The sequence below is a fragment of the Harpia harpyja genome, chromosome 7 (genome assembly GCF_026419915.1).
Source record: "Harpia harpyja isolate bHarHar1 chromosome 7, bHarHar1 primary haplotype, whole genome shotgun sequence".
NCBI classification, from domain to species: Eukaryota; Metazoa; Chordata; class Aves; order Accipitriformes; family Accipitridae; genus Harpia; species Harpia harpyja.
Genome location: NC_068946.1, coordinates 43,134,552 through 43,162,077, shown reverse-complemented (window position 1 = coordinate 43,162,077; position 27,526 = coordinate 43,134,552). Strand labels below are relative to the sequence as shown.

At 40.8% G+C, this 27,526-nt stretch overlaps 1 protein-coding gene across 2 annotated transcripts in view; it reads right to left on the bottom strand.

Moving 5' to 3' along the window:
- The window catches only part of PTPN4 (protein tyrosine phosphatase non-receptor type 4), a 121,119-nt gene extending 106,415 nt beyond the window's left edge, over window positions 1-14,704 (bottom strand). Inside the window, exon 1 of one of the 2 annotated variants that reach the window (XM_052791112.1) lies at window positions 14,571-14,704. Coding sequence is in view for 1 of the 2 variants with exons in the window: in XM_052791111.1 (XP_052647071.1) it covers window positions 13,489-13,531 (43 nt within the window). In the remaining variant the exon portion in view is untranslated. Of the gene's footprint in view, window positions 1-13,488; window positions 14,079-14,570 lie in introns of those variants that run through there. The other variant, XM_052791111.1, reaches the window with a different exon arrangement.
- Window positions 14,705-27,526: the final 12,822 nt, after the last annotated feature.

Genomic DNA, 27,526 nt, shown 5'->3' with positions numbered 1-27,526 from the left:
TACTGTTAAAACTAAGTTTCTAATGTTTACAATTTTAATATAAATGTCTTCTGAATTGGAATCCAATTTATGTAATTCCTTTTAAAAACAAAGACATTTTAAAACTCTCAAAGAATGCTTTTTGTTTCCAGGTATATTCTCCTACAAAAAGTAAAGACAGTCTGGAAAACAATTGCGCAAGAGAAACTGTCTAAACTTTTAAAAGATTAATATATTTCTTAAAAAATAGTTTTCTAAATACATTTTATAAACAGACTCTATGTTCTACAGACACTAGTGAATTCAACCCTACTTTACCTTGACAAGTTTACAAAAAACCATGTAAAAATTCTGCATTGAAACTTTTTCTCCAACATATTTGCAGTCACCCATAGTTGGTGCTGTGGGTGAAACTTAAGACATGCAACCCCCAATTTTCTTCTGCTATCCAAGCCAGTAATAAAAATCATTAGTCAATGCAGACCGGGTGCAGAAACTATTAGGTACATTCTGCTTTGACAGTGACCCACTGATAACTATTTGGTGGGTTAGCCTTGCTCATACTTCATATCAGAAGCTGTTATTCACATTACTATCAGCATTCCTTAATTCCTCTCCTACTTACCAATTCATTATTCCTAAAACCAAAGAAATGTTCTTATGCCTTAAATACTTGATTTCATATTATTAAATTGTATCTTTTTTTTAGTACTCAAATCTATGAGTTTATCTTATTTTCTTTACAGGATAATCCAGTCCTCTGAAATACTAAAAAATTTTCTGAACTCTGTGTTATCTACAGCTTTTAATAAGAAGAGACATAATTCTTGCACCAAGGTTATTAATGAATGTAATGAGACAGGATTAATTTCAAGACTGATTTTTGAAGAGCGTGACTAATAATGTCTCTCCATCCTGTTAGTTGCTCTTACAGTATAGCTGTTTGCAGTCTTCTCTTTGGTCAGCTTCTGATCTTTATGCTTTCTCTACTAATCCCAGTAGTTTTCACAACTGCTCATGGACACTGTGTCCAGTCATTTACTGACATTTAGACAAGATCTACTTCATCCCAGTAACAGAAGTGTAAATTTAAGAAACAACAACAAACGTTCTTGAAGTGTCATTAGTGTCTTCAGAACATAAGAACAACATTTATTCTTAAAAATTTAGTTACAAAACTATTTTCTGAAAACATACATTTCTTCTATAAGTTTGGACAATTTCTCTAGTTTATCAAGCAGGCATAATCCCCTGCAAAAATACAGAAATTACATACAAAGTGGTAATACACCAATTCTGCAGAAGAGGATCTTAGAAGGTAAGTGGGAAGGAAAGAGAATATTTTTAGTAGGTCATAAGAGACAAACATAAACAAACTATGTCATGCTGTTGTAGAGAGGGAATTCCTCATATGAGGATGCTTAGTCAGGCGTACAGCCCACGGGACAGATGAAGGTCCTCTCTCATGCTGCTCAGTATTGCAAAAGCTCAAATGGAATCATTTAAGCTTTCAAAAAAAGACGTAGATCAATTAAGAACAGTCAAGAGACTGTTCCAGTACCAAGCAGTACCAAAATGAAATACCTGAAAAAGCACAACAATGATAAAAAAGAAACAATTCAGATTGCTTTACCTGAGATTGCAAAAATTGTATGTATTAATAGTTTTCAAGCACTTTGAAACACACTTTTTTCTCCATATATAGCTGATGGAATTTTTATTAAGAAGCTTAAAACGTAACACCAATTAGATACTACCTTTTTTTTTTTTACGTGATATGAAGGAGAGCAACACTCTCACAGATACACTGCCGAGGCAGGAAAAGAAAGCACTTCTGGAAAAGGAATGACGAGTACAAAATACAGTAAATAAAGTGCCAGGGAAGAATTTAGTCCAAATTTATTTTTTGTCTCTGAGGTAAATTTCTAACCACCTGTTCTAAAAAAAGGGTATAAGGAACCTCAACCAGTTCAAAACAGCGTTCAATAAAAGGGATTACATGATAGGGTGGACCTACAAAACAGTGCGCTGTATCAAGCAATAGTCATTGTTGCTCCATACCAATAATATATTTTAATACCTCCATGCTTCATATTTTCTGGCAACTACTTGCAAGAGCTGGGAAGACTGTTTCTTTTCCAGTCTTCCCCATCTCTCTTATCCGTCTCTTTTCTCTTCTGTTTCTCCTTCCTGCATTCAAAACAAATTACAGATGTTTTTCTCCTTTCCACTGATAAATTTGGGATTGGCTACGTAAGAGCAGCAGTGCAAGAGGGGATGGATAGTTTCAAGAAAAACATGAGGTGTCTGGTTTGTCTTGCTTACTGTCATAAGCTGGGTTGCATAAAGAAGCAGAAGACCCACAAACCTAAAACCACAGAGGAATGCTTACTTTCAGACAAATCTAAAAAGCCTTTTTTGCCCCATAAAAGAACCAAGTTTCCCTAACAAAACCATAATTTTTAGATGCCCATTATTATTTCTTCCACTCCGGCTTATATACCAGTTAAATACCAAGCACCTACAAGAACAGAGGAAGGGCCACAGTGTGTTTCAGGAAGAAAACTGTGTTTATTAACTTCAGACATTAGGCTTATAAACTGTACCAGCAACGTTCTATTATCCTGTTTCTGTAAATGCTGAACAGCCAGGGAAATTAAAAGAAGCTTCATGTTGCAATGACAAAAAGTAAGATAGGTTTTGGTGTACCTATCAGTCAGCTGAAAGGCAGACATTAGCATACTAACTTTGTGGATGCTTGAATGACATAAGTGTCAAGATGAAAGCAGCTGACTCAAATGCAATCTGAATTAGACAGAAGTGGTAAAAGGAAATGGGGAAGAACTTTGAGGAACCAACAGAAGGTCTGACTTCACTTTCGTTTGTTTTTTTTTTTTTTTTTAAAGATAACACGACAGCACTCAAATCCTAAATGCATATAATTCCAAGTGACAACAACATCGAACACTAATGGAATTCTCCCTTGCCTCTCTTCCTCCTCATCACCATTAAAACCTTTCTCAAGGTGCACTGTAAGTTTCACCTGCATAGTCTTTCCACTCCAAATGTTAGGAGAGGGAAGGACTAGAGACAGGCCATGCTTCCCTACCTCTCTACCTAGCTGAAATATTTCTCAAGTGCCAAAACATGCATCCACCACCAGCACCTGCTTATGCAACAAGGTAGATGAGGATGGGACTGCTGATCTGCATCTCGAGGTAATTGGAGGGGTGGGTGGCAAGTCTAAGCACCAGTTGGTTCGCAAGATGAAATTCCATGAAGCAGTTCCTAGCACCACCTCATCCTTCTCACGCAGAACCAGACTGGCTGGTGAGCAGGAATTAGGAGATTGGGAGGGTGGGACAAGGCTACTGCTATCTAAAAGCCCCTGCTGGTAACTTAATTTGAAAAACAAAGTCATCAGCAACAGTGAAAGACAAAACATTAATGCAGAAAAATCCAATAATCTATGAGTACACTCCTGACAACTAGAACAAAACTCTTGTTTCCTTCTGGATGTGCTTTCCACCCAAGGTGGTAACGCTGTACTATTACCTGACAGAAACTGCGTGCAAGAGCTGCCCAAAAGCTACAGCACTCAAGAGGTCCATTTACAAGGCAATAAGCACTACTGAACACAGAATGCTCTATTTCATGTCACGTCATCTTCAGGTTGTTTCAAAAGAAAAGAACCATCAATCTTCTAAAGCTTCTAGTGTGCTCAAACAATCTCCTTTGAGACCATGTCACTTTCTATAACCCACCAAAAAACTTCAGGATCAAAAGGACTGTTACAGCTGACATGGCCTGAGGTGTAATGCGAATGCTAAAGGCTGGAAGTACTTCCAAGACAACCCTGTGCTATTGCAGGTTGGTTACTTCTGTGGTCGTTACACTCAGGAAATTGAGCATTTCGGAGTAGAGAATATGCTTTACATTGTATGAGTTGAATAGACAAAAATTAACCCAATAACTCCATTCTTTAAAAATTTCTTTTATATTTTCATTACAGTACAGAAATAGGAGACTATGCTTAACATTTGGTTGACCTTTGAGGAGAAATCCACCAGTGACTATTTCACTGACAATCTTTGCACAGAGCTGAACATGCAAATTAACATCAATAGAGCTTCACAGAAAAGATAAAAATTACACTGTTTTGGAACGCCGAATGTAAATACATCATTTTCAAATGAAACTGTCAAACATCTTGTTGTGGTGGTAAAAACCAATTCACTATGCAAAATGATAATACAAGAAAAGTCAATTGTACATTTCTAATAATAAATGCTCTTGCGGCTTTTGAAGTCACAAAAAACTCTTGGCTGAATTGAAGCATTGATTTCTGTAGTTATTTATGTGCAGTTCCTATTAGAATTCTATTGAATTCCTTGAATGGTGAATGGAAGCGCTTTTGAAAACACACACAAAAACTGTTAAACAAGGGACAAAATAAATGGAAAGCATAGCGTTGCCAAAAAAAGTTTCAAAAAGTCAACAGAACATTTCAACATTTTTTTGAAGTGTAAGCATGTACGACACTGGCAGAAATGATTAAGTCTAATACAGAAACAATATACAAAATACATTTCCCAATCACTCCTGAAAAGGAAGCATGAACATTGGTATTTGCTTCTCAAATATTATTTTAAAAAATCTTGGGATACTCTTCAAATATGTTCTATAGTAAAACATGGATTTATTGTTACAGAATTTTAAAATGTTATCACTGCATCCTTTTGTCCACTATACACCAATAAGAAGATATTTTATTTAGCATGTGTATATATATATCTGAAGCGTACAATATATGTTAATTGTATTATGGACACTAAACAGATACACTTCTGAAAAGCTAATTCCCTACTCATTTTAGGCCACATTAGTAAATACAGTTATTAGGAATACATATATTATAAAACATTTTCTGCAAGTGCTGGAAGTACATTGAAGGCTTGAGATCTGGTTGCCCAATGCCCTCATTCATAAGCATTCATTCATTTTTATGCCATTCTTAATACACTTTACAGCATTTGCAAAGCAAGTGGATATCCCACCAACACTGTAAGGAGACAAGTCTGTTACGGGACAAGGAATCCTACCTCAGCTTCAGAAATGTTAGGCCTTCAAAGCACAATTTGTTTTCTATTAATTGTAGATAGCAAAGTGGGCTTCAAGCCCATTTCCATACTTTGGAAGCTACAACAAAAATAACGCCAATTTATTTTAGTAATAATTAGTCAATATTTTATTTTTTATTTTTACTTGGACACAAAGAATTATTATAAATGCAATAAATGGCCACTAGGAAAGGCATCTCTTCCTTTTTTGCTTTAAAGTCTGACAATGGATTATGTTTTAATGTTAAATGTTATGAAAATAAGGATATTTATATTGCCAAAAGAAAAAGTTTCACAGTGGCTTTTTGTGAGTACTAATTATAGTCATTTAAGTCTGGAAAGCAGATTTTTAGAATGTGGCTTTCTGTTTACAGCAGAAAAATAATAGCATTAAGAAGTTTACCTTCGGAACTTCTGTATCAGCCTATCTTTATTTTCACTGAAGACCATGTCTGTTTTCTCATAAACTTAAAAGTAAAAAGTATTGAACACTTCAAAAAAAAAAAAATCTCATTACAGAGCGCTCTTCTCATTAACAACTTAAGTAGTAACTTATTTTGAAGCAACTTAAAATTATTACAATAGCGCTACTTGGTACACATAAGGATTCATTTTTTCTGTTCTCCCCATTTACTTGCAGCACAGTAATTCTGCTGAACTATGGCAACTACTTCAATTTTGGGGAATCCAGTGCCAATTTGCAGTTACAGATTTTTCTCCCTAACATGACGACGTGATTTGCTCTCACACACTGCCCTCAGATGAGGGATGGATCTCTGGTGATACAACAGATCCCAGCTTATTGTACACAACTGCTAGAGCACACACAATTATCACAGTACATCAGGGGAGGCAGAATGCAAAATATATTCAGAATGAATGTGAAAGACTTAAGTGGAAAATGCCTTTTGCAGATAATGATTGAGTAACTACAATCATTTCCCAGAACAGTTAGAATTAATCTGTTTGTCTGGAAGATATAGAAAAAACACTCAAACTGTAAAGAGGTGGATTGAAAAATGCTTACATCAATGTAACTTAGAAATAGAAAACAGAGATTGGACAAAGTAGCTTTATTGGCAACTAAGTTCTATTCAGAGGTGGCTAAACCTTAGCTGAAGTTTCAGATGTTAATCAGGTTTCTCTTTCAAGCTACACTCTCACATACATTTCATTAGTATAATTCCTACAAAGCACTTTTATTTCTGTTTTCTCAGGACTGTGCATGTTTTTTCAATGCCAAAAAAAGTTATTATCTACATCACTCATATTCAGAGAGGGATGCTTTTTATGAAAATCCTTCTGCAGAAAACATCTAGCATTAATGATCTGCACATATAGCTTTCCTGTAAAAGGAGGGAGAACATATGTAACAGGGAGAGGGGGGCAGCACCAGGATCAGAAAAAGGAGGCAATGCCTCTGCTGGTAACTACAACTGAGTCTTTTAATTGCTTACTTCAGTTTTATTAAATAGCTTACAGCTATCTAGAGAATTTCTAATCTTTCATTTAATTAATCTCAAGAATGAAGTTCTCCGGTAGGAATTTCCTCTTAGAGGACTTTCTGTCAGATGTTAATTTTCAGTCTATTTTCTAGTCTTCTACAGAGGAATTCCATTCTAAGTGTAACTGTATATATCCTTAGTGGTTACTCACGCCTCATTTTCTTACTGTATCTCTCTCAGCCTTTTAAGTGGCATGTTTTTGAAAGCAGAGATATTTTAATTAATATATTTATCGCATCTATTATTCAATTCAATAACTATTGCAAAATTTGAAAATAATCCAGTTTCTGCAAGCACAGGGACTGTGAAAAGTCAAAAACGGCTTTACAAAAAGAACCCAGAGAGCATCCACCACTTTCTGCCCCTCCACAGACACACACTCACACCAAGTCACTTCCCCCAGCAGATCTAAAAGCTGTAGAACAAAGGACTCAAATCTATACTAGGAGCTATGGGAAAAGACAGTATCACCAATGCCTTAAGTCTCTAAAGTAATAGTAAATCTATTAAGTGAAGATGCCAAAAAAATTGTAAGCAGATCACACCACACAGGAAAAAAAAGCAAAAAATAGTAAGTTTTCCCAACAAAGACCTCCAAAATGTAATTATTTCCTTGGTCCCAAATATGAATACCTGAAGGTTTAAAAAGTTCAAGCCACTTCCAAACTGAGCAGTTTATGAATTTGACTTATATGGTGTATTTTAATATATCGTAAAATGAAAAGAGAAGCAAAATATTCATTAGCGAAGGGTAAAAAAAGTGAAAAATCTCTTACCACCATTAAAGTTCTGTCCCTCCTTACCTAGTTGCACCTATAGTGAACTTGAGAAGTGATGCTAGAAGCATGACTAGAAGCAAATATATTAGCCCTTTACTGAAACTTCTAAATCAGTAGTGTAATTCAAACTCACAGAAAACAAGTGAGCCAAAAAATATTAAAATAATTCGGAGATATGACCCCATAATATAGCCGACTGATCTATTTGTTCCATTGTAATGCCACTTCTGTATTTCAGTTTCCCCCTCCTGTGGTTGTGTGTACCACAGTTATTCCAGCAGAAGCTTCCCATGAGGTCACGAGATTTGCTGATATTAAACAAAAAACCCCAAAACATATTCACCTTTCCTTTTAATTATGTTTTCCAAAACCTTATACATTTTATAATCACTGTAGGGCAGCTGTCATTTTTCTCTTTCCCCTCTTCTCCATCCAGATTTAGACAAAGGCGATACATCCCTTCAGTTTCAGAGGCAGCCACATTTTAAGCTTTCAAACCCCTTTTTCATAGACATTACACCTGGAAAGGTCCTTCCAAACATTACATTTAAAGAGATCAGCTTCAAAGAAAGCAGGTGCATTCAGATGAGGTAACAGGATGCAGTATCTTCTCACAGAGTCAACACACAAGCCTAAAACATCCTAAGTGGGGTATTACTTGCAGATTAGGATTCCCAAGACTCACCCATAGCCTCATTTACACTCAAGCACTAAAACCAGACTGTGGCTTCAATCCTAACAGCAGTCCGCCTCCCAAAAAAAGCCAAGAACCTCTTCCAAGGAAAGCCTTAACAGCAGCTCACAGTTTGGAGGTTACAGGCCACAGTGGTTTAAAACTCAAATGCTAAGTTCTATAAAATTTTATTTTTAAGAAGTCAAACTAATTGATGCATGTCCCTTCTCCTGAAGTATATCTTTTCTAAAGAGGGGCACTATATAAACTCAGTAAAACATTTTAAGAACAGTACTGAGGCTATATGCAGTTTAGAGACACAATACAAAGCTGGCATATGCAGTGCACATACACAATCTGTATGGGAAAAAACAACTTACAATGCAACACATCACTGGTCATCTTTAACTCTATTCACACAACAAAAGACAAAAATATGTCTCACTACTTTTTCACATGATACTAAAAGCTTGTGCAAGTATCAAGACAGACAAATACAAAGTGACATATGTTAATTTTAACTCTCTCCAAAGCCAATTTTTCATGGAAAGACTGCAGGTTTTTTCCCCAAAGCATTTCTGAATTCACTGACAAGGTTAGTGGAAAAAAAACCAAACCCACAGTTTTACTATGTGATTTTCCTTCTAAATTACTTTGTCTGTCTTTTTTTTAAGCAAAGGCATTGAATCACAGTTGTAAGATCTGGGAAGCATCTCTTTCTGTCCTGAGAGAAATACATCCCATTTTGGATTATTTTTTTGTTCAAATCAGTTATGATAACAGCTTTAAGTTACAATGAACATGTTTCCCAACTTACAACTACTTGACATGGCTTAGGAAAATGTAAGGCAAAGCATCATCAAGAAATTGTCTGTTCATCCAGACAAAACTGTGCTAATCTGGAATTTCAGAGAGCATTAACAGCAATAACTGTTCGTCCACTGACTGATATATTTTTATGTGCTCTTATTGAAAAGGTGGTCATTTCTCTACCTAAAGGACAGAGGAATTAACAACATTTCTATTTCTATTGAGAGCTGAACTAACTACAAAGTTAGTTCAGCATTGCATCTCTATTGGCACAGACAAAAGGGAGCACTTTAATCTCTTCTTTTAAAAACACAGCTTTTCAGTGTATCAAATCCACTTGCTTGACTCTTTTGCAAATACCGCCTTCCACTGCGAAAAGAAAACACAGGAATCTTGCTTGTTAACCTTCTTCCAAGACAAAGTATGTTAGCACATCGCTCTGAGACAAAGGAGCCACAGCAGGCCCTTATCTTTTTACCAGCTGCTGCTTTGGTTTACGTGGAGAGCTATCTGCTACAGATACAGTTTCAATTTGTGGTTTTAAACCTGACTGATGCCATTAAAAAAAAAAAAACAAAAACTGAAAAAAATGATAAGACTTATCTAAGAATAATTTTCTCATCTGAGAAAACATTTTTTTATGTAACTTTCATTGGACTCAATAGACACTTAGTTTCAGTGCAGTACTGATATAATTTGTTTCTCATTTCTGTCTTTTGCAACAGACACATAACATTGTTTGGCGGTGTGGTCGGTGGGGTTTTTTTTGTAGGGCAGACAGATGTTGGTACACAAATGGAATAAACTGGCCAAAGGACTCAGGAAAAGCTAAAGTACACTCAACTGTCTTAAAAGTTAATATCCTTTCAGAGACAAAGTAAGTGAGGATCATTTGTTTAGTCCAAACACAGTTAACAGCATAAAACCAAATCAATTTATACTGTTAGTCCTAACAAACACCAAAAAAGAGCTTACATTTAAATGATTTTGTTTAATCAGTTTATGAAAACTGTGAAACAAAATAGCAAAATTACATGCAACTAAGGCCTCCAGACTGGAACATCATCCCCAAAAAAGCACCACTTAGAACAAGGTTTTCAGCATTTAATACCAGACATTTAGCAACTGTAAATTTAAAGTATAAATCCCAGGTTGATAAGAGAATGGAATACATCTTCCTTCAATCTAATCTACACCATTCTAATTAAAAAAAATCCAAGTATGAAAATGTTAATCTCTAGCAGCACTGCATTTGATTTTCACTTGAAGATTTGGGCTTTTGGTCATGCAGAATAATTCAGTTATTATTCTCTCAGCTAGTTACCCTGCAGAAGATAAGGAATGGCTAGAAAGGCAGTGTGAGAACACACATGCCATAGGAAGTAGGATTATCAATTTTTTCCTCTTAAATCTTACAGATGGCCTGAAAACTCTTCAGTGGCAACTGCACTTCATTCCCCAATCAGTGAAAATATTTCCCAGAACATTCTTCATTACAAATCATAAGTACTCATAATTAAAAGACTGTTTATTTTTAAATGGGTATTAGCCATTTCCCCCTTCTTCATGTAACTGTAGAGATGGCAGTATCTCATAAACCACACAAATGGAATTGCATTTATCATCCAACAGTTGCCTTTTAACTTGTCCAAGGAGTAATTGCAGCGTGAGACAAAGAAGTGTGCCAAGAGAGGTCTAATTGCATCACCCTACCAAGTCTTTTTTGAAGGTGCATAAACTGAGAAAGGAGAAGCTGGTTCAATTCTCACATTTCAAACAAAAATGCATCTAGTTATACTCATCTGATCTACCTGAGTAACTATGTGACTATCAGCTGTAGTATTCTGTAGCATGTACTGGGACACCATGCATACAACCAGCACAGACTTTAGCATGCTGTAGCAGAGATCACCATGAAAAGACCATAATCTTGTAACCTACATCTGGACGTCTAATTCTGGTGTGTCAACACATCAGTAAAACTTCTGTGAACACAACTGCTGCAAACTTGAAGTAATTTATTTTGTAAGTGACAAATAGCAATTGTTTTCTAATAATTCTGAAATTCTCCCAAATAAGAATGCAGATTTTGAATATGTACCTGCAGATATGCAATTCTATGACATAACAGAGAAAACTTCCAGAAAACTGCAAAATTTTAGAAATTAAAGGCTTTCACAAGCTTACATAAAACTATTTTTGTGCTAATTCAGTGGATTACAAGTCCTCAAGGAAAAACAGCCTCTGTTCCCAAACAAGCATATATGAACAGCTGGCCCAGACAGCAAAGACCTGCTGTTGTATTACCAGGCCACTGTTCAGCTCTTTTGGTTTTGTCTCCTGCTCAGGCCATTCTCCCCTCCCCTTTTTCTTCCACCTTCACAGTTCCTTCTTTCCACTGCAAACAATCCCATACTATATGCACACACAAACCATTTTTTACAGTTGTTTAGGCTGGAGCACAATAAAACCCATGAGAATTCTGTCTGGTCATTTTATGAAAAGTGACAGCACCAGAGTGAAAGTGTGGTGTTTAAGAAAAAAAAAAAAAGCACAGTCAACCATCTGCTGAAAGATTCTCTTATTTGACCATTTTTATAACTGGTGAGAATGGAAGTGAGGTGACACAAAAACAGGATGTGAAGGCATGGGATTCATGTGATCTTGTACCAAATTTAAACCCAAACTGGGAGGGGGGGGGGGGGAGCAGGGAGGGACAAGGCAGAATCATGATGTATCAGAGGATCTAACTAATGGTAGTATGAAGACCTAAGAAGACAGACCACAGAAACATGCTATTTATCAATTTAAGTAATCTAACAATGACTTCAACAACAAAAAAGCATGCACATGCCTACTGTTTTAATTAAGTTTTGATCAGCTGAAAAATTAAAATGGAATTTTTAATACACCATAATTTTCATAAGACACTTAACCCAACCTATTTACCTCATCCAAATGTTTGAACTGCCACAAGCAAGCCATTCTGTCTTTGTCTCCCACCTGCAGGTTAGCTTACGGGACCAAGTGAACCATCCCGAGTATCTTCCCCTCCAGTATATTCAAACTTGTAACTTCCACTCAGTTCTCCAGAACACGTAGAGTATGCATTCCACTTTTTATATGAGAGCATAAATTGATGCACAAAACTTCCATGTACATTCAACAAAACATAAAATAACCCACCAAGGATAACAAGACCCTAGGGAGATGGAATCCCCAAATGCTGATCAGGACCTTTCAGCAGCACTAACTTACAATATGAAAGCAATTTAAAGAACAACCACCTCTTTTTCACAAAATGATCATGTCACACACTATTGTACTCTGGGCACCAACCTGCAGCTCTTTGCACACACAGAAGCCTATCTGACATGCCACACAAACACAAAGGTTAACAACAAGACATACAAAACATTCCCACACAGCAATGCTCATGATAAAAATCGGCCTAGCGTCTACAGAATGAATGTTTGAGCTCCAGTTCCTGCAGTGCGTTTTGTGTAGGTGGATCCCTCTGCCCAAACAGGGGTCACTGCAGGATCACAGCCAAAATCATGTACCCTGGGTATTAACCTACCATATATCCCAACTATGCTAATGGCAATGACATGTAAATAGTACTACATGAACTCTGTTCATTAATAGAGTTCATCCACTCCACAGAGCAATTAGCATTGCTTCTAAGATTACAGCATTTTGCTTTTATTCATGTTTTACAAGTGTAGCTGCTAATAATAAATGAATTCTAGTCACAGAAAAACAGTATACACTAACTTTCCTGCTGCTACAGTGCAAGTATACCCAACCCTGAAAGTATTTTTAGCAAGGGTGTTCAATCAATACTGCTGTGTACAACCTAAATTAGACATTAGCAGGACAACAGAATTGTAAAGCATGGCAACAAACAATACATTTCATGGAAAATTTTACTGAACAAGAAACAAACATCAAACTAAATCCTAAGTAGGGGAACCTGATTCCAAACAAACTTAACTGCAAACATAAGGAAAATGTACCAAAAAGTAAAATATTAATACATTTCTTCTTTTGAGGAAAATGCATTTGTATTTCACTGTTTAATCTAACTTAAAAAACCCTACAAATAAAAGCATGAATATAATCTAAAAATACACAGAAACTGTAACGACAAAATTTTCTCAAAAAAATCAGACCAACAGTTACATTTCTGATTTTATAAAGCATAAACGTGCCTGGGAAATGTACAGACACATACATATGTGTTTGTAAGTTTATCACCCAGAATCATATTTTATCAACATGGTGCAAGCCAGAGTCACATCAATATGTAAAAACAACTTTTTAGGTCAGTGAAGCAAGAAATCCATTGTCAAGAAAATGGCATCCATAAGATTACAATACTGAGTATTTTATGTTTAGGCAACGAACTGGAAAACTTTCCTACAATATACATATCTAATAAGAAAATGGTTTTACCAATTTTAATCTAACTCATTCTTGTATTCCTGCAACGCACATTTACGATGTGATGAGCTCATTAATGTCTGCATGTGTGTTAACACACCAGTGGCTCCCAACATTACAGGGCAGTTATTTGGCAATAACAAGCAGGCAAACGTGCACTCACAAAACCCCCTTACCATTCAATGCAGAGTTTAGCTCAGGGCAAGAGAAATGCCCCATGGGTGAGAAAATGTATGTGCATGCTGTAGTCTAACAATTATTCTTCAGCTGAGATCCATTAGCACTTCTGTAATACACAAATCACAAGTATTTTCTATCTCACAGTTAAAAAAAGGTAACAGGTTGGTCACCCTGAAGTCCTGGAAGGGTCTAAGTAGCAGCACAAAGTTCACTCACGTATATTTTACATCTGAACGACATACATTCTTTCACTAGGCAAGTGGTGGGAACATTTCACCTACTCTAGCAGCTACCTAGTTTTAGCAACTAGCTCTTGGGAGATTTTTGAAAGGAAAAAGACGTTATTCCTCTTCCAGCTGGTGCGGCAACAGCATACACGAGTTAACTCATCACCAGGTACACCGAAAGCCTCTGTCGCATATATAGACACACTCGATTATACAAGCCTTCTGCTTGAGGGAGATACTAAAAATGTACCAGAGGAATGCAACGACAGCACTCAAACCCATTTTCCCTGCCCATAACCAGGGCAACGCGCACATGTGCCTAGAAAGCAGGGGAACGCAAACTTTCATATTAAACACACTAAAAAAAAAAAGCCAACCCGTTTCAGGCGTTCGGCTGAGTTTACCACATTTTACAGACCCCAAGCGCCCCCGACCTGCCCCCGCCGCCCCCGGCCCCGCCGCTCGTTCCCCCGAAGGCTATTGACGAGCCCCCTCCGCGGGCCGGCGGTCGGTTCCACACACACCTCCCCCCAAACGCCTTCGCCAGAGCGGGGCTGGATCTCCTTTCTTTTCGGGGGGGGGGGGGGGACGGGACAGAAGGGGCACCCACACACCCGCCCCCCCCCCCCCAAAAGGGCTCTCGGCAGAGCCGCTTTCCGCCAGCGGCGACCTGTGCGCGAAGTTGCGGGGAGGGCGAGCGGGGCTGAGGGGGGAGCGGCGGCGCCTCGGCCCCCAGGGGTGGGGGGGTGGGGGTGACAGCAGAGGAATGCGGCGCACGGCTCCCCCCCCCCCGCCGCCGCCCCTCTCCTCGCCCCAGCACGGAGACCCGAGCGCCCCGGCGGCCGCCTTACCTTCATATAAGAGCCACGTCCTTCCAGATGGAGCGGGGAGCGGGGACGGCGGAGGGAAGAGGCGCGGGGGCTGCGCTCGCCGCTGCCGCCCCGCGACCCCCCGCGCGCGCACGGGCACGCGCCGCAGACGCTCGGGCTCGGGCACGCGCTGGCGGGGCACGCGCCGCGCCGCACCGCGCAGCACCGCGCCGCGCCGCACCGCAGCCCCGCGCGCGGGAGCGGGCGCGCCGCTCGCTGCCTTCAGTTCCCCCGCAGCGACCGGCCGAGCCGCAGCCTCGGGAGCAGCGACCGCAGCCGCAGCAGCCGCCCCGCGCCCAGCCGCAGCGGCGGGGACCACATCGTACTGCGGCGGCTGGGCCGACGGACCGGGAGGGGGGAGGAGGGGGAAGAGGTGAGGGAGGAAGGGACGGGGAAGCCCGGGGCGGGGGAGGAAGGCGGCGGGCCCCCCGCGCCGGCCTCTCCTTCCCCCCTCTCCTCACAGCGGCCGGCCGGAGGGGGCGGCGAGGCGGGAGCCGGGGCGCAGGCGGGCAGGGCAAGGGTAGCGGCGGCGGGCGGGGGCCGCGCGGACCGGGGCTCCCCCTCACAGGGCACGGCGCCGCCTCACACACACCGGGAGTCGCGCCGCGCGGAGCCCCGGCCGGCAGGCAGAGGGGACCGGGGAGGGGAGAGGCGGCGGGGCTCTGCAGAGGCGCCCTCACTGCCGCTGAGCGAGCGAGCGAGCGTCTGCGGGGGAGAAAGGGGGAGGAACAGGAGCCTCCTCCCCTCATAGCCGCCCTCCCGCCTCACACGGGCAGCACTGGCAGCATAGCAACCAACATGGCGGCTGCGCAGTCACCCGGCGGCGGGCGGGGGAGGGGGGGACGGGGGGGGCGGGAGCCAGCCTGGGAAAGCTCGCGAGAGTCGAGAGGGAAGTGGGCGGTGTGCTTTCCTTCTGATTGGCCCAGCTGCTTGTCCGTAAAAGAGGGAGGGCAGGACTGAGCGTTCTTCCTGCGGCCTCATTGGTCGGGTCTACCATCAATTAGGGGGGCGGTGTTCCACCTCCGTCCGTGAGCGTGGGTTGGTCGCCGCAGCCGTCAGTCGCGGCTGCTGGGCCGCTCGGTGTGCTAAGCTGGTGGGCCCCCAGCGGTGGCCGCAGCTTCCCGCCGATCTCCCCTCGCTCGGGAGGAGAGAGGTCGTTCCTGAGGGAGGTTCTGGCTGTGGGAGCCACGGGCTGGTCTTCTGGCCCCCGCTCCCGCCACGGGACGTTAACCCGAAACACCGCCGTCGCAGGCAGCCCCCTCGGGCCTCCGGCGTGCCTGCGGACAGCGAGGCCCGGGGAGAGCGGGGATCCCCCTTCTTCAGAAACGGGGCTGTGGGAAGGCGGGGTGTAACCGCAGAGCTCCCGATAATCTGTGCCGGTGCCCCTGACGCGGGTGGGGTGGGAGAGATGAAGCAGCCTGGGGACTCTCCGGGTCAGGGTGCGCAGGGTCGGAGCCTCCCTGGAGGGTAGGCCCAGGGACACAGCCGGGCAGTAGTCCGGGCCTCGAGGGCTAGCAGGGACACGGGAGTGAAGTGAGACAGCAGAGCTGAGGGAAGCATCTAACAAGGGTGGTGAGCTACTGCTCACCTGAACGGTAGCACTAATGTGCATCAGCGACATGCAGCTAACTGGTGCCTCTTGATTTCATGGCGCTTGCAAGTAGTTTGAGTGCAACTGCCAGGCCAGGCCAATGTCACTTAAATGGCAGCAAGTCTGCACTGACATCAGGGCTTCCAGGTAGTCAAAATCCCTACGGTGGGAGGAAATGAGCCAGAGAGGGGGGACGGGACTGTCTTAATGGTGTATCCCTCCGTCTTGGCCACATGTCCACCCAGCCTCACCCTGCAGATGTCCTAGAGAGTTATTTCTGCCTGTAAGTCCTTGCCAGAGTTCTCCAAGGTATGACGCATATTGCGCCTCTTGGCCACATAAAGATTTTCATACGTGGCCCATGGGGAGGTTGGCTTTGCAAGACGTAGTTTAACGCAACTCAGTGCTTTCATGTATTTATACTATGTGTGAAAGGGTTTGGTTAAAAATGTCTTTAATGTCCACTTATTAAAATACAACCTCTCACAAGGAGCTCTTTACCAAATAACAGACACATAGAATATATATGGTTGGGAATGAGTTCTTGGATTTCACAATTAAATTCCTAACCATAGCAAGATGCAGAATAATACTAAGGGAGTTTGCATGTACTCTTCTAATTAGGAAGCTTTCTAAAATCTCATTCTTCTGATGTTTGGAAACCTTCTATACATTTCCAGCCTAAATTGTTCTTGTGACAATTTTGTTCTTTTGCTTTAATAGCCCTTTACTCTTAGTGGTGTTTACCCCCAGTTATTTTTAAGAAAGCAGTCGTAGCCCCTTCATTTTACTAGGTTAAATAATCCAAGCTCTTTTAGTCTCCTCTCCCTTTTCCTGAGTGAGTATTAGGACACCTAGGATTCTCCAGCTGTCCCATCTTCTTTCAGGACTAAGTTGAATCAGGGGTTGGAAGACTGAATTCGGGGAAGGCAATCAAGCAGGAATTTTAGATAATGCACAATCTCTGGAGCACTTTTAAATAATAAACTTTTTCATTATTATGATTAGAAAACACTCATAAACTGCTATTATTTAAACTTTATTAATGAAAGCCTATAAATAAGATGACAAAGTTTGAAATGTGAACGTTTCCCCTGGATTGAACAGTTCCTAGGCTGATGATTTCATAAAGCCCCAAAATAACACACGCAACATCAGTAATGCCATTCCTTATTGTGTCCACGTTGCTCCAGCTCTTCTCGAACACTTCCATAGTTATATTGACAAACTGATTGCAGTGCATCTAGAGACATCCAATAACTGCATTCTGCATTTCTGAACTGCTGCCAGCCTCTCGAGCAGTGGATAAGATACGTTCTTCTGTGCATTAAAGGGATCCGTAGCTGCAGAGTTGTCTTGGTTTCCTGGTAATTCTCTTTCAGATCATGGCAAATTTATTCGCAAATTGCATAGATACGTTTTAATCCACTTCCGCATAAGCTTCAAAGTCTGCCTCTCACATTTTTGTGTAATTTTCTTTACTTGTGCCTGGTTTATGTTAAACATATGTTTATGTTCAATTTAAGAATAACAATAATTAATAGATTACTTTATACAGAGCATGTAATAGAGAAGCAATCCAGACTATTCAATGTGATTGTAGAACTACACAACATTTGTTTGGCAAGTGTAACCTTAAGCTGTTATGAAAGGATATGTTTTGCTAATCTAACACAAAATTGATGACACGTACAGATATTAAAGCCTGGACGTTCCAAATTTATTTCCTCGCAATACATTATTAGTCCTATAATTCATTGTTTACAGAAGGCTTGATTCAAAGCCCTAAATAAAGGCAGTGGAAGATTCCCACTGTGTGCAAAGTACTTCAGGTCAGGCCTACATTGCAAGAGTGCTAAATGTTTTAAAAATAGATATTGAGACAAAGTTCTTCAGCTCATGCTCTTACAACATCAATGGAGCACAAAACTGCACTGCAGGATATTTGCGTACAGACATTGCTCAGACCTTATAATGTGGAGTTCAGCACAGAACTTACTTTGCAGAATTCCAATTTCTGAGTTATGTGTTATATACCCTGAGCAATCACTTCCCAAAATTATGAATGAAAGGGAGAAAGCAAACTGAAATGTGACTCTCATCATTTACTCGAAAGAGAACACATTCCTTTCACATGTAAAAGTGCATTCAGCTCACTGCTCTTTCAGTAGCGTGGCTCTTTTATATAAGAGCAAGTTTTCGGCTACAGTCTGCCTGTGTATATAAGTGATGAAAGCTGCCCTTTGCATAGATACTTCACATAGCAAGAGCTTAATTTTCATACTGGTGCATGGGGATTTATCTGTACTGCTGCTGATGCATTTTGGGGAGGATATGTTATCTCATGACTAGTAATGTCCTGCTTAGTAAAACACCAGTATCTTAAACCATTTTGTACAAGTTAAACCTCACAGCTCTCGTATAAATGTAGGAACAAACAAAAGCTTCTCCTTTACTTAATAGATCTGTGGTACATGTTTGTGCCAACAACCTTATTACTCATGCAAGACCTGCCAACCAAGCTGTGATAATTTATGTGAGAGAAATGTATATTAAAAATGTGAATGGGATTTTAAATCTCTCGCTGAAATACCATGCAAACTGCTTCGTTTGCCAAGATGACATACTTAAACACTGCATTAAAGCAATTCAAGATGAATGACTCTCACCACAGGTGGAGTTTAGCTGGGAAAGGAGCAGGAGACAAGGCATATAATCTTAATGTTAAGATCAAGCACAATGTATGTTTAATAGCAGATACATTTTCTGTGAAGTGGGGTCCTGATTCAGCAAAACACTTAAGACATGCACGCCTTGCTCACGGAAACTTCAGGGGCACAGGCACAACCTTAAAGTGAGATTGGCTAAATCCCGTGTGGAGCGTGCCACAGATCAGTGTGAACGGCAGGCAAGTTTGTGCTTGAACGTGGCTTTGGGATCACTGTTAAAATGTAGTATTGACATAAATACTGAGCGTGCTTGTTCAGCAGTGTCCTAGGTAAGCTGTGGGGACAGAATCATTTCACCGTTTGGGGCAAGGACAAGCTTTCTGTTCAAGTTTGCGCAATACCTGGTGCAATAGGGCTCCACAATACTAGTTGTTAGAATACTGTGAAATAATAATTGGTGTTAATAAGCTTGCTGCAGCTATTATCCAGTTTGGAGGCTGGCTGTATTTCTCTAAAAAATATATTTAAAAGATAGCCCTCCAGGAATATACTGAGAATGAAAGCTGATGGAAACATGAGTACCTGCAGTCGCTGGACCACATTTTGCTAAGTCCTTTTTTCTCCAGCCAGCCTTCAGCAAACTCCTTTGCCTTTAACACACATCAAAGTACCACAAGGTTGCATTTTTAGATACCCACTGCAAATACCTGAGCCTTTTGTGAATGCCATCTGTGCATTCACTTGTGGAATACTGTTATTTTCTGCTTCTGTCCAAAAGAGGAATAGCATAAACTCCAGCAAGTTAAATATAAAACCATAATAAAGCAGGCCAAAAAAATATTTTGAAGCATTTTTTTTTGGAAGTACTTTTCCAAATACATCAGGAACAGGAGATCTGCCAGAGAACACCAGGAACTAGCAGGCAACAGAGGTACAACAGAAGCATTCAAGGAAACCACAGGAGAAAAGATAAGTACTTTTTTTCTACCACTGTTCTTTATGGTGGATTTTGAGGTGACTGCCACAACAAAACCTTTTTTAGGCGCACGGTCAGAAAAAAACGTCTACAAAACTTAGTGTGAATGTTTTTGGAGCCAATCAGTAAATTGTACGGTACCTGCCTGCCAGGACGACATGTTTCTCACCCCAGGGTTCTAAAGGAACTTGGATCGGAAATCGCCAAACTATTAACTGTGCTTTATAATTTATGGTTTGGAGTGAACTCCGTTCTGGAGGAATGGAAAGTGGCATATGACATTCCAATTTTTAGAAAAGACTTCAGGGAAAATGACAGACCAGTCAATCTTAACATGTGGCTCATCACCGTATAATGGGAAGAGATGGATTCTGCAAATCTGGTACTGCTTTAAAAATGTCAGCAACGTCAGCAAATATTGATAAAGAGGAGCTGGCTTATGTAGACTTCGTATAAACGTTGGGACATTGGAGTCCTTCTTGGCCATAATCCAGCTTCCTGTTGGAAGAAGACCAAGTACATACCATCTTCTGCTATCTCCTGCCTCCCCTCCTTCTCCTCCCAGCTTGCCTTTACTCTCAGTCTCATGTCCACAGAAAGGAAATTCAAATGTATGGGGCAAAGGGAGACAGAGCACGTTCTGGGTATCTTCCCAGTCTGGACAATAAGGAGACTGTAGATATGACACGAAGAAAATTTAACATGCAGCCTAGATTAAGCAATCGTGTCCACAGATTTCCCCAAACTTTTTTACAAAGCACAAGCGGAGAGCTCCTTCTGTGATTACTAACTGCTTTGAAAGGAAGATTGATAGGTAAATAATCACAAAGAAGGGAGTAACCAGTGAGATTCCAAAGGGACCTATGTTTTGAGACATGTTCATAAGTGGTAAGTGAAACAGGATTGAACAGTGAGATGACAGTGTTTTCCAGTGATTCACAATTATTCAGGAAAACCAAAACCAAGACTGCTGGCACAAAATAGCAAAAAAATTCACGATAAAGACTGAGTAGGCGATAAAATAGCAGCTAAAATGCAATGATTGGAGATGTCCATGAAAGGAAAACAAAACCCCTCTCTACCTGTGCAACATAGTAGGCTCTGAATTAGTTCATACCAGTCAGCAAAGAGATTTTGGAGTCACTATGGGTAGTTTTCTGAAGTTGTTATCTCAGTGCTCAGAGAGGCAGTTAGGACTCATAGGAAAGAAGAGAATGAAAAAGCAAACATAAAACATAATGCTACTGTATAAATCCTCAGGAATCATGTTCTTTCCTTTAATACAACACAGAATTCTGCTTATAGCACCTTGACATGTGGTAGCATCTTAAACATCAGAATAACATATGAAAAAACAAAGTGACTGGATTGATCAGAAAGATGGAATGCCTTCTAAGTAAGGCAGATCAAGTACTCTGGGACTACCTGGACAGTAGATGACAAATGGGAGACATAATACAGGTATCAAAAATCACGTCTGACATGGGAAAGGTGAACAGGGAACAATTACTTATGAGAACAAGGATGAATCCTATAATATTTTTTCAGATGGAAGTGTAAAACAAACAAAAGGAAGTACTATTTAAACAACATCTGCTTAATTTGGGTAACTCATTGTCATGAGATATTTTAGATGCCAAAATACCAAGGGCTGCAAGAAGTAACTAGAGAAATTAATGGAAGAACAGGCTGCTTTGCAGAGAGATGGACAGAGCCTCCAATTCTGTCCTTAGATTGCCAGACACTGAGATGGTAAATAGGAGGAGAAATGAAGCTGTAAATGCTCTGTCCTTATATTTCTACTATAGGCAACTGCAGGGTGCCAGGCTATCTGGACCTTTGGTATGACTCAATTCAGTCTTTCTTATATTACAGCTGCAGCAGAAAGACATCTGTCTCAGACTTTTTGCTTCCTATCGTATCCTGTGGGTATTGAACATGAGAAATCCTGATAAAACATTTTAATGAATGAAACATCTAATGAACATTTTTAGAACCTTAAAAGGGATTTGATTAACATTTTGAGATGAGATCCCTAGCGATCTTATTTTAGGCAAACAAGTTACATAGATACAAAGCCAAAAATGACCATTTAGTTAGACCTTCACTTTGACTTCACCCAAAGAACCTCACCCAGCAATTTCTGCAGCAAGCCTATAACTTTGGTTTGAGCTATGTTGCATGTTTTAAAATAGGTTTTGCCTTTTCTAGGTCCATCATTAAGCAACCCAGCACTAAGAACTGCCACCAAAGCCTCCTCCCGGCTTTGCAACTTGACAGAAAATTTCTGGAGTATTTGAGAGGAGAGAAAGAAACATGGAAAAAGCAAAAGAGTACTGGTGGGCTCAATTTTTAAGGAATTAGTTCAGCTCTGCTGTTGATTTCTTTCTATAGTGACAAACAAAATTTCCAATTAATACATTGAAAGGCGCAGCTCAGGCATGCAGATTCCAGCTCTACAGGCTTTAATTTTTTTTTTCCTAACTTTACATTGACCTGTATCTGGCTGAATTGTAGGTAACTTTCAGGAAGATAGATAGTTTTCTTTCAAAGCTAAAAGTCAGATAGCAGTGATTCTAATAAGGACGCCGTATGTGCACAGGTTGCTGCGTTTTGTACTCAATGGTATTTACATTTCTGTTGCTAAGATCTCCACTTCTGAGTGAAGGCCACAGCATTTTATTCTCTAAGGTGGCGCAGCCTCTGTAGATAAGGAATACACATTCCACCTCTGCAAAGAAGTTGCTTTTGTTGGTTTTCTCTCCTTGATCTGCAAGGCAAGTACTGGAATGAGCTCAGGCTTTCCGATGGGCAGTTTTCATATTTCAGGTCTGTTTCAAGTAAAACATGGGGAAACCTTTTGAAAAATGCAAATACATATAAAAAAAGGGAGAGGAAAATGGCTGCTCTGTCATCCCTTCCCATTTTGTTGCTGGGGATTTAAAAAAATACTGTAGTGTTTGGTTACTTTGGCCTTTCACAGACTTCTTTACAAAAGTTTGCACAGAACTACACACTCGTGAAACACAGAGGAGACCGTATGTCACCTCTCACCACTCCGCAGTTTCACAGTTGAGGTTTTGAGGTCGACATTGTCTGCCAACAGCAAGCACCAGTGAAAGGCTTTCTCCCCCCGGTAAGCCATAGCCAGAAATGCAACTCCAGTCCTAACAACATCTTTCTTCATTGCAGTGTAACATGACGTGTTTCAAAAGTAAATGTTCGTTACAAGTATCTCTAAAGATAAAAATAAAAGAGTGTTTATTCACTGTTGTGGTTTGCTTTTACCTTGCATTAACCATCTACTTGAGTGTGCAGTAAACTGCCAAATTTGACCTTTCCTAAGAAAAAGACAAAAGACGGCACAGCAGCAAGTCAGCTAAACAAAACATATGTGCAGACTACTTCCTGGTACACCCACGTTGTGGCCTCCCTGCAAAGTAATTAAAATTGTCAAGAGAGATTTTTGACCCCTTAAGTTCTTCCAGGAACTGTACAACTCGTTCTGAATTCTTGATTCATAGAATGTTCACTTTCTGGCTTCCTGAAGTAGTTCCAAAGTTCATGTTATAAATAGCAAAAATTATTAGAAGGCTTGGGCTGATCATATAGAAATTAGCCAGATTAATTACAATAAAAAGCATCAACATTTACACAAAATTCAGCTCACTGCATTTTCTAATAGGGTGAAAAAAATTATTTGCAGATCAAGGCTGCAAAAAGGTTGTATGCATTCTTTTTTATTTAAAAATATATGTACCCTAAAAATAGTATGGACAGAGTATATCAGATGACATCTTCTGAAACGACCAGCAAAGACAAGAGGACTAGAGAGCCAACGAAAGTTTTCAAACTATTTGACTACTGTTACGTGGATAGAGCCCTAAAAAGATGCTTTCACAGACACAATATTGGCTTCTGGGTTAGCAGGCACATAGAACAACAGAGAAGCCAATGAAGGGCGAGTTGTCAGCCCTATGAACTGTAGTACGCATTGAAAATAATAAAGCATTGCATTGCATTTACACCGCTATTCTACCTGCGCCTATCTTACTCAACCGCAAAGGGACCACACACGGAGGGCAGGATGGCTCACTGCTTCATCTCTCTGGTGACACCACCACCAAGGCTACCAATTAGTTGCAGATTTAATGTGGCTTTTTTCTGATCTATAGCAGGTCTGTAATGTTGCCCACAGCTCATGAAATGTGCTTATTATCTAAGAATCTTAGCTTTCATGTACTACTGTTACAATCAGCCATAGTACTGATGATAAGAATGATAATGACAATGTTTCTAGTCATAATAGTTGTGGTGACTTGGAAATGTGAAAGTCAAAAAAGTCAGAAAAAAACCAGAATGCAAATTAAAATGCAACTATATTTTGTATTTCGCAGTCTTGGAAACAAGCTCTTTTTTGAATGCTTGGCTTTACCAATAGTGTTGCTACTGATACTCCCAAGTCACCTTTAGGGCAGCGGAAAGCGTGCATAAAGTAATTCCACTTAAAAAGGTAAAAATCTGGAGCTCACTCTCTCCAGCTCGAGGCTCTGTCACTTACTGGACTGCTGTGAAATAGTTTTTCAGTGAGGTCTGCTGCCCTTTCTTAAGTTCTCAGAAAACAGGGTACTTACCCTGGTTCCACTGGGCTTTTGTTCTGGGATCACCGGATGCGACCCACAGCAGTTCAGAGGAACAGGAAAACGTGAAGTAATGAGGGCTTGGACTGAGATTAGGATAGAGCTGAAAGGCACTTCAGGAGGTGACCTCGGCAGCCTCGCTGCTCGCAGGCAGCACATTCAGCTGTACTCTTTGCACCAAGACAGGAAAATGAGAATCCCCCCACTTTACACCTTCCAGCTGGCTAATGGGGATGAAGGAGTAAACAGATCTGAACTCGTCTCTATCTTGCTTAAAAGATTTAGCAAGGACAAATATAGAATGGGTAACCCATGAGTCTCCTGCTACATATTGATTAGTGACACCAGGCTAATGCAGATGCTTCTGTCATCGCTTGCCACATGTATGTGGCAACATACAAAGTCCTCATGAATTGCAAAGAAATTGTATCTCAGATAATTTTGGATTAATCACAGTGTTCTCTAGAGGTACTCTTAATGAGGGACATACATACATTCTACTTTGTATTCCTGCCCAAGGCAGCACATTTCCATGCTGTATCATGAGGAACTGGCTCTGCAACCCCACCATTAATTTCATAGCTGTCTCCTTCCTCTAACAGTGGTGCTTCTGGAGGACTCTCCACTATGAACTGTGCCTAGGGGCAGCTTCTGGTGTACGGATTTGTGCTTCTTCGTTCACGTCCCCATAAAATACTAAAGACATTATGCACATGAAAAAGTCCCAGTAAAGTTTGAAGAAAATAATTATAAAACAAGCCTTCTATTCTTTACTCTGTTAAGTTCATGGTTATAGAAAATTAAGATTTCTTCTCTTTTGCCCCGGATATTCTACTCTGATTTGTTTATAAACAGGATATAACAATGACATTCAGAAAAAAAAAATGTTGAAAATGTAACTCTAAGCTTTTTTTGCTGTTAAATAATTACATAGAGGACCCCATTTTTCAGGACCTGCTGAGATTTGATATGTCTCAAAAGCTAAACCCTTGATTCCCAGATTAAATCTGCAGAAAGGCAGCAGGAGCAGTTCCTGCTTTGCCTGCGCATTTGCACCTTCTCCGAGCCCCATGAGGTCTGGCTGTGCCGCAGGTCCAGGACTAGCCCTGAGACAAGTCCCCTCCGAGCCAGATCTGGCTGCGGTGTTTCCAGTGCAACCAGCCACTGCAGTAACACTGACATCATTTGGGTTGTGCAGGGGCTAAGTCAGGACAGAATTTGGGGAACAGTAGCTTTGGCTCTGTCTTTAGACTGGAGACAGCACTAGTGTGAGCGGAAGAAACACAAAACTGACTGTAAGCCAGGACAGAAACACCCGTTGGAGCAAGAGCAAATTTAAAACAAGTAGGGAAGTTTCTAAAGGACAATTTGCCTTCACAGCAGTTGAGTACCTCACAGAGACCTTCCTAAGCTAAACTGAAGCCAGCAATACCATCCTGCTCTGCCAGGATTACGAGCCCCGCATTGTACCCAGTTAACTATAGCTGCTTCGGAGTAACCCTTCCAGTGTTTTGCTGAATGATCTGGGGAAGTGAGTATTCTCACTCCCCAACAGTTCACATTTTCATCCCTGCCGTGCGCAAGGGTTAACGGCACGTTTCTGCTTTGCGTTTTTTCTGTTATTTACCCTTTCTCCACTAGATGCTACACTGAGACCATCAAACATTTATTGAGTCAAATAACATAAATTTGAAGACTCAAAGCAGAACAGAGTGTTTAAAACAAAACAGTGACAGCATCGCTCTGTTTATGTATCTGTGTGGTGTGAAGATGAGACTAACGCATCTCACGTTGGAGTAACTGCACTGACTTCATCACAGCTTCTTACTTGGCGCTGCGTGGAAGAGGGATAAAGCAAGTCTGTGCGTCCTGGTGTTATTACTCACGTGGAACTGTATCAGATAGTTACCTAAAGGTGAGAAATGGTTTGCCAAGAGAGTGCCACAAAATCTAGAATTAACTGATCAATATATGTCAATACAATGAGCTAGTCCTTTTTTTTCTCTTTATATCTTAGAAATCCAAAATTGCAGACTTAGCTGGAAAAAAATTACGGTAGATGATATTTTTAATGAAGCTTACATACACTTCAAATAATATCACAGATAAACACTATTTTTCCTGATGTTATGCAAGCCTTTGACCCAGGCAGCTGGGGAAGTCCTATCCAGTACAGCTCCCACAGAGCCTGCCAGCCTGGTTTTTAACTAGTGTTGTGAATTGTGCAATACCCTCTAGTAAACAACCTGAGATCCTCTTACCTTTCAGCAAAGGCGCGCCCAACCAAGCACTTCTGCACAGCCTTTCTTGTGTGACAAGTTTATTGGATAGATGCGTTACAGCCTGTCTTGGAGTCTTTACTCGGACAAAGCGAAGCAAAGGTCAGAGACTGACTGTTTTAGTGAAGTAAGGTCTTCAGGGCTGTGTCTCTATCAGGTCTTTGGTTAGCCCATGTTCCGAGAGGTCTGCTTATTATGTATACCTTGCCATTTGTCACACTATTCAGAAATGCACTGTGTGTTATAGCCCAACTGGTAGCACTTTTATTGTTTTAGGAAGGGGGCAAATATAAATTGGGGAAAATTCAATATGACCTGGTTAAGGTACAGCATCAGTGACATGCTTCCTTTCCAGCAAAAATCAAAACATGGCTTCAAAACACTGCTGTGTTGGCCTATCTTGTTGTAACATGCTTTAATTTGCTTATCTGGACTTAATCTGGGAAAAGAGCTGGAACAGAAAATGATGGTTTGCTGAAGTTGAATAGGGCCTTATAGGAGTAAATATTTACTGTTCAGGAACCCAATCTGCTGCTGGTGTGATGAATTTCAAAATATATGTGACATACATCAGCTGAGGATCTAGGCCAGATGCTCAGCGAACTGTCACTGAGCCTTGGCCTCCTTATTGACCATTCACAAGCTCATCTTCAGATTAATATAGAAAGAGGTGGATTAAGAGAATGGGGAGGGGGGAATCTCCTTTTTTTTTCTTTCTTCTAGTAGATATGGTAACGCTTAGATCAGTTTAGCCAGTGGCAAGATACAGCATTATTCTAAGCT